Source organism: Panthera pardus, unplaced genomic scaffold (assembly GCF_024362965.1).
Source record: "Panthera pardus isolate Hobbes unplaced genomic scaffold, ASM2436296v1 HiC_scaffold_25, whole genome shotgun sequence".
Lineage (NCBI taxonomy): Eukaryota > Metazoa > Chordata > Mammalia > Carnivora > Felidae > Panthera > Panthera pardus.
This window is the reverse complement of record NW_026526821.1, coordinates 22,454,012-22,467,846: the sequence shown is the minus strand read 5'-3', so window position 1 is coordinate 22,467,846 and position 13,835 is coordinate 22,454,012. Positions and strand designations below refer to the sequence as shown.

The window sequence follows — 13,835 nt, the reverse complement described above, 5'->3', positions numbered from 1 at the left end:
GAACTAATGATACTGTTGAACTATGATTCAATGGCTGATCGATATATTTTAATTTAAAAGGACTTCTTAAGATGTCCAAAATACTTTCACATACATTTCTGTTTTTCATGTTTTCTTTTACACATGGAGAAATGAGGCAATGATAGGTAGAAACTGGTCAACCAAGGCCAATAGTGGAAGTCGGGTCTTGGGTTCTGAGTCCAGTGCTATTTTGAATTTACTCTCTTCTCAGACAATTCTTACCAATAGATCAAGAGAATAGATGAATAATATATTTAAAAGGAATTCTGCTTATATCATATAATTCTATTTTAATAAGGGTAAATTCTAGAACAAAGTCTGTAGGTATATACACAAAAATGTTAAGTGATTATTATTTATAATTAGGATTATATTGTATGGTTTTAATATTCACATTTATATGTACTTTCCTGTTTTTCTTCAAGGAGGCTATATTATTTATGTGGTTAAAGAACAAAGGCATTTAACTTCTTGAATGAAAAAAGGATGCTACAAATAAAAATGAATTGCTATCAGATAAGGTCAAAACCAACATTGTCCTTGAATAAAATTACTTATATTTCCTAACAGAAAATCTGAAAACACATATCAACAAGTATCAGAAGCAATTTTCCCTAAGACACTAAAAAAATATTTAAATCCCACTCAGCAATTCAAATGGATAAGCTTTTAATGATCTTCCATTACTTGAGACATATTTTAGGTATAAAAATTGAACTCTTCAAACTAACTTTTCTATAAATACTTTGAAAATAGCACATACAGCAAAATATTAACTAAATCATACCAATAAGGGTAATGTAGTAGCATCAGTCTTAAATTCGGATACTAGGTAACATTAAATGTTACTGTAGTTGTGACCCTTATGTTGTGTAAGAAAAAGATTAATAAAATAGTTCTAGCAGGGAAAAAAAAAAAAAAAAAAAAGCTAAGTAAGACTGATCCACACTGAATTAGTTCAAATTTAAGGAAGGAGCACAATCTTTTATTTCAGCTTCATTAGCTAAACCATAACCACAAACCATTTTATACCTTTTCTTTCTCCTGGGGAAAAGAGCTTTTCTTCTTCATTATGCATCTGTTTAATAGGATTATGATTTCCATTTATAAATATGGAAAATTCAAAGCTAACTACTTAATTCCTGGTCACATTTGCAAGTCAGTGAAGGAAAAAGGACTGCAGTTTGAGACTGGCTGAATTTACTAATATCCTCATCCTTTCCCTTTTGTTTTTGATTCCACCCAAAGGACTAAAATGTTTTCAGAATACCTCTGGAAATATTTCCCAGACATCATTACAGCCTGTAACTTTAACACTAAGATAAACAGAATGTTTATGAGGTGCACCATATCATAACTTTGCTCTCATCTCACCTTATAAAAATAAAATGGTTGTAAATTGAGAACTTCAATAATCCAGGGGAAAGTACGAGGTGAGCTATAGGCAAAGAGCACAATTTCCAAACAACAGGCCATCAAGGAACGATGAAATATATCCTGCTCTAAAAGAACCTTGGAGAACAGAAAAACTGCAGTTTAATATTTCTCAGCAATTTCAGCCTTTGCCATTCTATAAAGACTATAGAAACAAGATAAAATAATGTGTACATTATATTATACCAGATTATCAAAGATAATAATGTGAGCTCTCAAACTGGTAAAGAGTTTTGTTATAACATATAATCTTGCTCAATGGTAGATTTTAAATTTAAATGAGGCATACACAACAATCTGCTTTGAAATAATAAAACAGTCAATATTCCCATCAAGAGGAAGCATTAGGATCGGTTCCATTTTTTTTTTTTTTTTTGTTCCGTTTGTTTTTAAATGCCAGTTTTACAACAACTATTTTGTTAACATAAAGATTGTTAATCAGGGGTGCCTGGGTGGTTCAGTTAAGAGTCAGACTCTCGGTTTTAGCTCAGGTCATGATCTCACGGCTTTGTGGGTTCAAGCCCTACACCGGACTCTGCGCTGGCAGTGCAGAACCAGTTTGGGATTCTCTCTCTCTCTCTCTCTCTGTCCCTCCCCCACTTGCACTGTCTCTGTCTCTCTCAAAATAAACAAATAAACTTAATAAAAACATATTTGTTAATCAAAACACTAAAATCAAAGGTATTATGTCACAGCTAAGACTTAAAAAAGTTCAGAGAAATAATTTACTAAGAAGATAAAAGTCGTGTTGACCATTAAGACTTTTTTTTTGAGTTTAAGATTTAACAAAATTTTCAGTTTTAAAAAGTGTTTGTTGCCATCCTTCTTTTAAATATCACTCCAAATCAACAAAAAGGATAAGAAACAGAAACTCCTTGGATAAAACTAGAAGTCAGCTGTAACTGCAAATTAGAATACATGAAAACTGAAAGTGGATGGAAGGATGACAAATTACTCAGTAGAAAGTAGGATGGTCAAACATAAGGGCCTGAAGAGAGACACTTAGACCTAATTAATTTGCTCCATGCAACCTGGGGAAAACATAGCAACTGAAGGGACAGGAGGAATGGAAAGTAGGGGCTAGGTTGGGGCTGACACGAATGGATGACTTGAAAGTCTGTAGTAGTTAGAACTCCTCAGGTCCCCATTCAACCCCTACTCTAATGAAGCAGATGATAGGCCTCTAGTCTGTCCCAACAGGGATCTGGAGAATTATTCTAAGACTGAACTAGGGAGACTCAGAGCTTGAGAACACCAGACATAGAAGAAACTGTGGTTTTAGGCAAAAGTCTGCAGACTGCATTGTGAGATCAAGTTTCCCTTTCTTGCTCTGTTCAGTAACACCAACACTCAGCAAAAAATTAGCAGATACTTCTTTACAGAAACTGAAATATTCCAGAAGAATCTTAAAGACACCAAATGTTGAGAGTCTCTAATACTACATGATTATATGAGACTGTTGGGTTTATATTCCTATTTTTGCCAACAAAGCTTTAAAAAATTTTTTTTAATGTTTTTTTATTTATTTTTTGAGACACACACACAGTGCAAGTGGGAGAGGGGCAGAAAGCAAGGGAGACACAGAGTCGGAAGCAGGCTCCAGGCTCCGAGCTGTCAGCACAGAGCCTGATACGGAGCTCGAACCCACAAACTGTGTGTGAGATCATGACCTGAGCTGAAGTCGGATGCCCAACCAACTAAGCCACCCAGGCGCCCCAACAAAGCTTTGAACCAAACTGTTCAGTTACCATAAGGGTTTATTAATGTCCCATTTTTAGTGCCTCATTTAAATGTAAGTGGATATCCAAGAACAATCCAACAATATAAGGAAATCCTCCCACTGGAAGACAAAAATTAAAACAAAGAGAAAAAAGGGGCACCTCGCTGGCTCAGTCGGTTGTTCTCAGCGTTGTAAGTTGGAGCCCATGTTGGGTGGAGGCGTTACTTAAAATAAAATCTTTAAGGGGTATCTGGGTAGCTCAGTTGGTTAAGTGTCCGACTCTTGATGTCGGTTGGTTCAGGTCACGATCTCAAGGTCATGGGATTGAGCCTTGGGTTTGCACAAATCTCTTGGGATTCTCTCTCCCTCCCTCTCTTCTGCCTCTTCCCTACTCGTGCTCTCTCTCTAAATAAATAAATAAACTTTAAATATCCCAGGGTCATGGATTGAGCCCCACGTCGGATTCTGTGTTGAGGGTGCAGCCTGCTTGGGATTCTTTCTCCCCCTCTGCCCCTCTCCCCAGCTCACACACACTCTCTCTCTAAAAAACAAAACAAAACAAAACAAAACAAAAATAAAATAAAATAAAATAAAATAAAATAAAATAAAATAAAATAAAGCCTTTATGCAGAGTTTTAAAAAAGGGCCTTAAGGCTTTTACATTTTGTTTGAACTGTAAAATGTCTATACCAGTGGACTGTGAAGATATGCATATATAACGTAATGCTTAGAGTAACCACTAAAACAAATCCATACAAATAACAACAGTCTAAAAAATGTTCAAGCAGGGGTGCCTGGCTGGCTCAGTCAGTAGAGCATGCAACTCTTGATCTCACGGTCATGAGTTCAAGCCCTATGTTGGGCATAGAGCTTAATAAACAAATAGGGGCACCTGGGTGGCTCAGTCGGTTAAGTGTCCAACTCCGGCTCAGGTCAGGATTTCACAGTTCGTGAGTTCAAGCCCTGCGTTGGGCTCTGTGCTGACAACTCAGAGCCTGAAGCCCACTTCAGATTCTGTGTCTCCCTCTCTCTCTGCCCCTCCCCAACTTGTGCTCTATCTCTGTCTCTCAAAAATAAATAAATGTTAAAAAAATTTTTTTAAAACAAATAAAAAATGTTCAGGTAATCAAGAGGAAGATGGGGGGAAAAAAAACAAACAAAACACCAAAGAGTACAAACAGAAAACAAGAAATAAAATGGCAGACACATGCTCTAACAGATCAATAATTAAATGTTAAGTCTGAATTTACTGATTTAAAGAGACTGAGATGAAAAAATGTGACTCAATTACATGCTGCCTATAAGAAATTTACCTCAAAGATAATGATACATGTAGCTTGAAAATAAAAGGATAGAGAGGTGCCTGGGTGGCTCAGTCAGTTAAGCAATTGAATCTTGATTTCGTCTCAGCTCACGATCTTAGGGTTTGTGAGATTGAGCCCTGCACTGGGCTCCATCCTGACAGCACAGAGCATGCTTGGGATTCCCTCCCCCTCCCTATCCCTCCCCTGCTCAAGTGCGCTTGAGCGCATTCTCTCTCTCTCAAAATAAATTAATAAACTTAAAAAAAAAAAGGATGTAAAAAGACATACCATGCAAACAATCAAAAGCAGGAGTGGCTATATATGAACAAAAGATAAGACTTTGGAACAATTAACGGCTTCAGAGAGGACATTATCTCATGATAAAAGGCAAGAAGACATAGCAATCTTCAATGTGTATATATCAAACAGCAGAGCTTCAAAGTATATGAATAAAAAATAACCTGATAGAACTGAAAGGAGAGGGGTGCCTGGCTGGCTCAGTCAGTAGATTACCTGATCTTGGAGTTGTGAGTTTGAGCCCCACACTGGGTAGGGAGATTACTTAAAAATAAAATCTGAAAAAAAAAAGGAAAGAACTGAAAGGAGAAATAGATAAATCTACAATTATATCTGGAGACTTCAATACTGCTCTCAACAACTGATAGAGCCAGACAGAAAATGAACAAGGATACAGAAGAAGTCAACACCACCACAATTAATACTATAGAACTGACATTTACAGAACACTCTACCCAACAACAGCAGAATACACTAGGGGTCATAAAATGACCCTTAACAAATTAAAAAAAAAATTGAACTCATAAAGAGTGTGAGTAGAATGAGCATTACTACAAAAGGGTAGCATGAGGGAGATTGTTGTAATAACAGAACAATTCAGTATCTTGATTTTGGTGGTAGTAGCATTAATCTACAAGTGATGCAATGGTAAGGAGGAAGATACATACATTGTTCCAATATTAATTTCCTAGTTTTGATATTACACTATGTAAAATGTAGCCACTGGGGGCAACTGACTACATAGGACCTCTCTGTACTACTTTTGTAATTTTCTGTGATCTATAATTATTTCAAAATAAAAAGTTGAAAATTTACTTCTTTCTCAGGAAGCTATGGAACCATATGCTCTATCAAATATTAAGATAAATCACAAAAGAGAAAGCCATGAAATCCAGGAAAAAGGTGGACCAACACAAGAGAGAGATGAACATTTCCAGAATGAAAACTAAAAGAAATTTTATTACATTAGTTATGCTGCACCCCTAGACATCAACCTGTTGCTAGTGGAACTGAAAGTCAGAGGACTCCAAGAGTGACAAGAAAGAGGAGGAGGAGGAAACTGAAAGATGATATTAACAGCTTTGAGTTTTTATAAACAGTATGTATATATGCACGTGTGTACATATGTATGCATTTACTTATGCATTTATGGTAAGCTCTATGCCCAACATGGGGCTTAAACTCACCCCCCTAAGATCAAGAGTCACATACTCTGTGAACTGAGCCAGCCATGTACCCCAACAACTTTGACTTTTTTGAAAAATTCCTTTAAATAGCCATTGGAAAGAGTGGTCAGACTTATCAAATGATCAAAGGACACAAAGCAATTTCTTAACAAGCCACTCACAGTTTATTCCTCAAAAATTCCTGGGAGGTATGAGCAAATATCTTAATTATCAGTCGGGTTAATAGTTGGGGGAGGGGGGTGACTCATTATTAGCTAGCTGGGAATGAAAGGACCTGAAGGGAAAGGATACTAATGATGTACCGGAGATGAATTTCATGTACTTTACATTTCTACCTAGAGGTGGCCAGGTCTAGATGTGCAAAACACAACTAAGGCCAACTAGCAAGTCATACTAGCTAAGTGTGCTATTAACTGCTGATGCCCACAACACCCTTAGAGCCTCTCAATACACTGTTTTAAGGCTTAGGAGTTTTGAACCTTACCAGTGGCTGGGAGAATGGATTTACTTACTGACATGTCCATTCCATGAAGTCTTCGTGTTTCCTGAACCATTACAGTCTCTAGTATTTTATAATACAAAATTTCCGCAAGTTTTAGTCTGTTTACAGCAAAGTCTAGGGAGGGGAATAAAAGGGAAAATATTTGCTACTGAAATGTTAACTGTTAAGCACTGAAGGACAAAACTTATATAAGCTTAAATCTTATACATTAAGAATAGCAAGGAAGGAAAAAATTTAATTTCTACTTTTTTAGGGCCAATCTATCTACTTTCAATGCTGTGTCAACTTTAGTTTTGTCTTCTTACCTATGTGCGATCCTGGCTGTTCATCTGTTGATTGAGTATAGTGTTGGCAGAAAGTCTCTCCTATTCCTTTCACTATTTTCATAATGTTTTCCATAGGATTACGCATACAAGATCTATAAAATAGAAGAGGAACCTAATTACCAGGAAAAAAACCCAGACTACCAACATTTCTTCAAGAATTAATTTGGTTTTAGTGACCACAGTTTTATTCCCAACTGTAAATCTAGATATGTTAAAAGCATGTTTCAAATAAATCTACAGCTTTTAAACAAAATCATCTGGCATACTGTTTTGGAATTTCAACATTAGCAGTGTCAATATTATCTCTTTTGTTCTTCTATTTATATGACATTTTAGAAAAGGCCAAATTATAGGGATAAAGATATATCCGTATTTGCCAGTGGGTGGGGATGACACAGGGGTTGACTAAAAGGGGCATAAATTTTAGGGGCTAATGAAATTGTTAAAAGGATGACTCCTATTGTGAATTATATAAATTTATATATATATATATTATATATTATATATATTATTATATATTATATATAACATATATAATATATATTGTATATATTATATAATATATACAAATTTATATAAAATATACATAACATATACTATATATAATATATACTATATATAATATATATAATATGTATATATAATGTATATATAAATTTATATAAAATTATATAAATTTATATATATATAAATTGACATATAAATTATACTCCAATAAACCTGATTTAAGAAAAATAGAGGCTATAGCAGTATTTATGTATATATTACACATACATATTGTAATATGTAATATAATTTACTATATATTTATATATATTACATAGATAATTATATATTATAAATAATTATAATTATAAACATAATTATATTATAAATGTAATATATTATTATAATTATATTATAATTGTATAATTATAAATATAAATGTTGAAATTCCAAATTTAATTCCAAATGTAATTATAATTTTAAATACATATATTTATAATTATATATATTAATATATAAAATATACTTATGTAAATATAAATATAATGTTGAAATTTCAGACTTAATTCCTAATATAATTATGATTTTAAATACATATATTTATAATTATATATATTAATATATAAAAATATATAAGTAAATATAAAGTTGAAATTCCAAATTATAATTATATTATAAATATATTATTATAATTATAAACATTACACATTATAATTATATATAATTGTAATAATATATTATATTACATATTATTTTAATTATACATTATATAATCATACAATGATACAGTTATATATATTATATATATAATATATAATAGGCCATATTATAGGGATAAAAAATAAATCAGTATTTGCCAGTGGGTGGGAATGACATAGGGGTTGACTAAAACGGGGCATACATTTTGGGGGCTAATGGAATTGTTCTACATCTTGATTGTGATGGTGGTGGTTACATAACTATGCATTTGTCAAATTTCATACAACTATACAGTTAAAAGGATGACTCCTATTGCATATAAATTATACTCCAATAAACCTGATTTAAAGAAAAATAGAGGCTACAGCAGTATTCATATATATATTATATATAATATATATATAATAGATACAGTTGATCCTTCAACAAGACGAGTTTGAAGTGTGCAGGTCCACCTATAAGTGGATTTTTTTCAATATAGTACAGTATTGCAAATGTATTTTCTCTTTATGGTTTTTTTGTAAATTTTTTTAATGTTTATATTTGAGAGACAGAGAGAGAGAGGGAGGAATGGAGGAAGGGGCAAAGAGAGAGGGGAGACAGAATATCCGAAGTGGGCCCTGTACAGACAGCAGAGAGCCTGACGTGGGGCTAGAACCCATGAACCATGAGATCGTGACCTGAGCCAAAGTCAGATACCTAACCAACTGAGCCACCCAGGCGCCCCTCTTTATGATTTTCTTAATAACATTTTCTCTTCGCAAGCTGAATTTATTCTAAGAATACAGTATACAATACATATAACATACAAAACATGTGTCTATCAACTGTTTATGTTACTGATAAGGCTTCTTCTAGTCAACAGTAGGCTGTTACTAGTTAGATTTTGGGGGAATCATTAGTTATGGAGTGCCTGGCTGGCTCAGTCGGTACAGCATGTGACTTGATCTCAGGATCATGAATTTGAGCCCCATGTTGGGTGGAGAGATTACTTAAAAAAAAAAGTTATATACATATTTTTTGATTGTGTGGAGGGTTGGTGACTCTAACCCCCATGCTGTTCAAGGGTCAACTATATATATTTATAGTAGTGGAACAATAAACTGTATGTAATTCTCATCAAAGCCTAAATAATAATAAATAGAAAAATACAGCACTAAAAAGGCACTTAGCAAGAAATAACTGTTACCCTTATATTGTTACCTTTCTGTCATTCAAACACAGAATCTTAATTCAGAAATGACAAACAAGGGCAACTGGGTGGCTCAGTGGTTAAGCATCCAACTTTGGCTCAGGTCATGACCTCACGGTTTGTGAGTTCAAGCTCCACACTGGGCTCTCTGCTGTCAGCACAGAGCCCTCTTCCGATCCTCTGTCCCCCTCTCTTTTTGCCCCTCCCCTGCTTGTGCTCTCTCACTCAAAAATAAATAAACATTAGGAAAAAAAAAAAAGAAATGAAAAACAAATCCAGACTATGAGAAAGAAAGTGATCTGCCTGAAACCAGATAATGAGTGCAGTGTTCAGGACTCCCAACTCCATGTCCAAACAGACCAGTATGATGTGTAGAGAGGTAAGCAACACATATGGCAAAAATACTTTGTTTTTATCAAGTTCTTCTAAAGCAAGCTGTGCCTCTTGAGTAATGTTTTCTTCCAATTAGGTTGTCTTCAATTTTTTTAAACTATTTTTTTAAAGTTTATTTATTTATTTGGGGGGGGGGGGTGCAGAGAGAGAGGGAGAGAGAATTCCATGAACTGTGAGATTATGACCTGAGCCAAAATCAAGAGTTGGATGATTAACCAACTGAGCCACCCAGGTGCCCCTCATGTCTAGGTTTTTAAGTTAACTTTTTGAGTTAACTGTTGGATATGGTGTAAGATAAGAGTCCACCTTCATTATTTTGCATGTAGACATCTAGTTTTCCCAGCAGCATTTGTTGAAGAGACTATCCTTTCCCCATAGTGTAGTCTTGGCACCTTTGTCAAGGATCATTTAACCAAATACATGAAGATTTATTTTAGCATTCTCTAGTCTGTTCTATTGGTCTACAAGCCTGTCTTTATGTCAATCCAATTCTGTTTTGACTATGGTAGCTTTGCAATATATTTTGAAGTCAGGAAGCATTCCAGCTTTGTTGTTCTTGCTTTATTGTTTTAAAGGTATTTTGAAATTCTACATGAATTATAGGAATTTTTTTTCTATTTCTATAAACAATGCCACAGGCATTTTGATATGGACTGTACTGAATCTACAGATTGCTTTGGGTAATAAGGACATTTTAACAATATTAAATCTTCCCATCCATGAACATGGAATGTCTTCCCATTTATTTGTTTCTAGGTCCTTTGTGTTTTGCATACTGTTTTCTTGCTTCCCACTTTCTCTTGTTGCTGTAAAACATTTGCATCATTACCTTGACACTTCTTTTCAACTTGTTCATGCTTACACAGTTTAGTCCAGATCTATTTTATTCAAGTGCTATGAGGATTGAAGCTCTCCATGACAGTCTTCCTACCCTATCAGCAGTCTGCATATCTTTTGAGCTGTGTCTGAGGTTAGGATTGTTCTGTCTACTTTTCTGTAAACTAAAGGTTTGGGGAGTAGAAGAGAGCTCAGGTGGTGTTATGTTCAGCTTTTGTTAGAAGATCAGGGCTTTGCTTATTACTCTTCCGAGATTTAGTTAAATATCCCTATTCCAGGGTTCACTATATCTAGTCAGAGATATCTTCTAGTTCTATTAGGATTAGGATCTCACCCCAAATCGGTATGGAACCTTGGAAAAGGACAGGCCCTGGGAGTTTTTCATATTTCTGCTGCGATCTTGGTGGTGGAATATAGGGGCTTTCACCTGGGAAGGTATCTATGACCTTTTACTCATTTTCCTGCTAACCTCATTTGTTTCTCTCTACATCTGGGGTATTAACAAACATTCTCAAGATCCATCAACATATCTTCTTTCCCTAGTAATGCTTCTTGGAGATGGGCATATAAGAACCATCCATTCCTTTCCTTACCATCATTTTGGAAATTTATAGCATGAAATCATATCCCTCTCCTCATTTGGTTGCTGCTAGTAAGTAGTTTGCTGGTTTTTACTATTCTCTTCTTTCACTAAGTATTAGGAAAGAAAGTTCTCTGATCTGGCTTCTATTTACCATCTTTACTAGGACACATGCCTCTTTATCTTAAGCAACTGCATTAAAATTCCATTTACTGCTGCACCATCAATATGTATTGTCTCCCACTTGATGAACATTTAGACTGAACCCATTTAAAGTCAATGTAAGAAGAAAACCAATTAATGCATAACTTAGGGGTAGATATAAGAGTGGGATGTCAGGGCTAAATAACCTTAAGATGTATTTATTTAAACTTTAAGGTCTATAATATTATGAAATAATATCTCTATGTAACTTTAATAGGTACTTCCATCTGATTTTAGGTCAACATACCTTGTAATTAAAATTTATTTAGAAAGATAATATTATACTTACTCAAAAATATTCATAAGTTGTTCACTTGGTGCATTTTTCAGTCCAGCCACAATACTCTGTAACCGGCTCACACTCTGAGTGGCTGAAGCAACAGGAGTAATGACTGCTTCTTTTTCTTGTAAATATCGCCGTCCTGTCAGTGGGGTAGAAGGTGCAAATGATGTTTTCTGTCAAAAAAGAAAAATCTTTTAAAAAGTTTAAAAAGTTACCTTGCCCTCATTATGTGTTTAATTCAGTGTATTTATCACCTTCTCTATTCATATTTAGTAGTACTTTTTTCCTCCCTCCTCTGGTTATCCACCAAATTTTTAACAATATAATGCTAATAACATCCTCACATTCAAAAAAACACTTTTTCAAAGTACTTACTACCTATTATCTCATTTTATCATAATACTCATTTGAAATATACACATTTTCACTTTACATATGAAACAGGCACAGAAAAGTTTAAAAAACTGTTGAAGCTGATAAAGTTAATGGAAGAGGCTTGGTCTAAAACAGGTTTTCTACCTTCTAGACCAGTAAGTTTTCCATTTGACCTCATTCTCCAACCCATTTTACACATAAATACAGAATTAAGCCTTCACTATTCACAATCAAGCCCAGAGTTGTATGGCTAAAGTTCAGGGAAAGCACATAGTTTGTCATGGGTAGAAGGAAACTAAATTTTAAAGCAAGTGGCTAAAGTGATACAAAGAATGATAAGAAAGCATAAACCCTTCTTTATGTCAAAAGACACATACCCTACTGAAAAGTCCAGGCATTCTGGGAAAATACATCAAAAATATGAAAAGCATCAAGAAATGAGGTAATACTAAATGCCACTTTTAATTTTCTTTAACGTTTATTTATTTTTTGAGAGACAGAGTGTGAGAGGGGGAGGTGGAGAGGGAGGGAGGGGTAGCAGGAGAGAGGGAGGACGGGGGGGGGGAGAAGGGGAGAGGGGGAGAGGGGGGGGAGGGGGGAGAGGGGGAGAGGGGGAGAGGGGGAGAGAGAGAGAGAGAGAGAGAGAGAGAGAGAGAGAGAGAGAATCCAAAGCAGGCTCCAGGCTTTGAGCTGTCAGCACAGAGCCCGACGTGGAGCTCGAACCCACAAGCTGTGAGATCATGACCTGAGACAAAGTCAGATGCTTAACTGACTGAGCCGCCCAGGTGCCCCCTAAATGCCACTTTTAAAAATTACCTTTTAAGGCTTTCATGGAAAATAAAAATTAGTAGAAGAAACTCAAGATTTAACTTGAAAGATGTGTCTGTTGTTAGTAGAATCACACACAGAGAGAAAAAGATCATTCAAGACTGAGGCCAGGCTAAGTTATATTACTTTTTCAAAGTGTTGTTGAAGATTACAGTCCACATTAGCCTGTGCTGTCAGTTTTCCTAATGGGGCATCACCAGTGAACTTTCGAGGAGTTCCAATTTCCTCTTCTGCATCTGCTCCCAAAAAGATCCTCTCATCAAAATCACCAACAGTTAAAACATATTCTTCATACTCCTTGTTCACTGCTTTGCTGAAAAGAGAATTATTTTATTTACTTTTAAAGATTTTTTTAAATTATTTTTTTAAAGTTTATTTATTTTGAGAGAGAGAAAGAGAGAAAGGATCATGACCTGAGCTGAGATCAAGAGTTGGATGCTTAACCCGCTGGCCACCCAGATGCCCCTTTAAAGATTTTACTAAAAAAAAAAAATTTTTTTTAAATGTTTATCTGAGAGAGAAAAGAGACAGAGCATGAGTGGGGGAGGGGCAGAGAGAAAGGGAGACACAGAATCCGAAGCAGGCTCCAGGCTCTGAGCTGTCAGCACAGAGCCTGATGTGGGGCTTGAACCCATGAACTGTGAGATCATGACCTGAGCTGAAATCAGACGCTTAACCAATTGAGCCACCCAGGCGTCCCATAAAGATTTTATTTTAGTATTTATTCATTTTTGAGAGAGACAGAGACAGAGACAGAGAGAGAGAGAGAGAGAGAGAGAGAGCGCGCGAGCGCACAGAGGAGGACAGAGGATCCAAAGCAGGCTCTATGCTGACAGGAGTGAATCTGGGGCTCGAACTCACGAACTGTGATATCATGACCAGAGCTGAAGTCAGACACTCAATCGACTGAGCCACCCACATGCCCCTTTAAAGATTTTATTGTTAAGTAATCTCTACACCCAACGTGGGGCTCGAACTGATAAGCCTGAGATCAAGAGTCTTGTGCGCTTCTGACTGAGCCAGCCATGCACCCCAAGAATTATTTTAAGTAGCTAGAATAAAATTAAGTTACACACAGATTTACCTTTTTTTTAAAAAAATTTTTATTTATTAAAGTAATCTCTACACTCAACATGGGGCTTGAACTCATGATCCCAAGATCAACAG

At 35.4% G+C, this 13,835-nt stretch overlaps 2 protein-coding genes across 5 annotated transcripts in view; one reads left to right on the top strand and one right to left on the bottom strand.

The window, feature by feature from the left end:
• MANBAL (mannosidase beta like) overlaps positions 1-13,835 on the top strand; it is a 296,121-nt gene that overhangs the window by 74,385 nt on the left and 207,901 nt on the right. The window lies entirely within an intron of this gene.
• RBL1 (RB transcriptional corepressor like 1) overlaps positions 1-13,835 on the bottom strand; it is a 60,768-nt gene that overhangs the window by 31,886 nt on the left and 15,047 nt on the right. For all 4 annotated transcript variants that reach the window (XM_019458554.2, XM_019458551.2, XM_019458552.2 and 1 more), the window contains 5 exons: positions 12,795-12,981; positions 11,472-11,638; positions 6,771-6,883; positions 6,476-6,579; positions 1,396-1,533 (listed from right to left, as the gene is read on the bottom strand). In XM_019458554.2, coding sequence (XP_019314099.2) covers positions 1,396-1,533; positions 6,476-6,579; positions 6,771-6,883; positions 11,472-11,638; positions 12,795-12,981 — 709 coding nt within the window. The remainder of the gene's footprint in view (positions 1-1,395; positions 1,534-6,475; positions 6,580-6,770; positions 6,884-11,471; positions 11,639-12,794; positions 12,982-13,835) is intronic.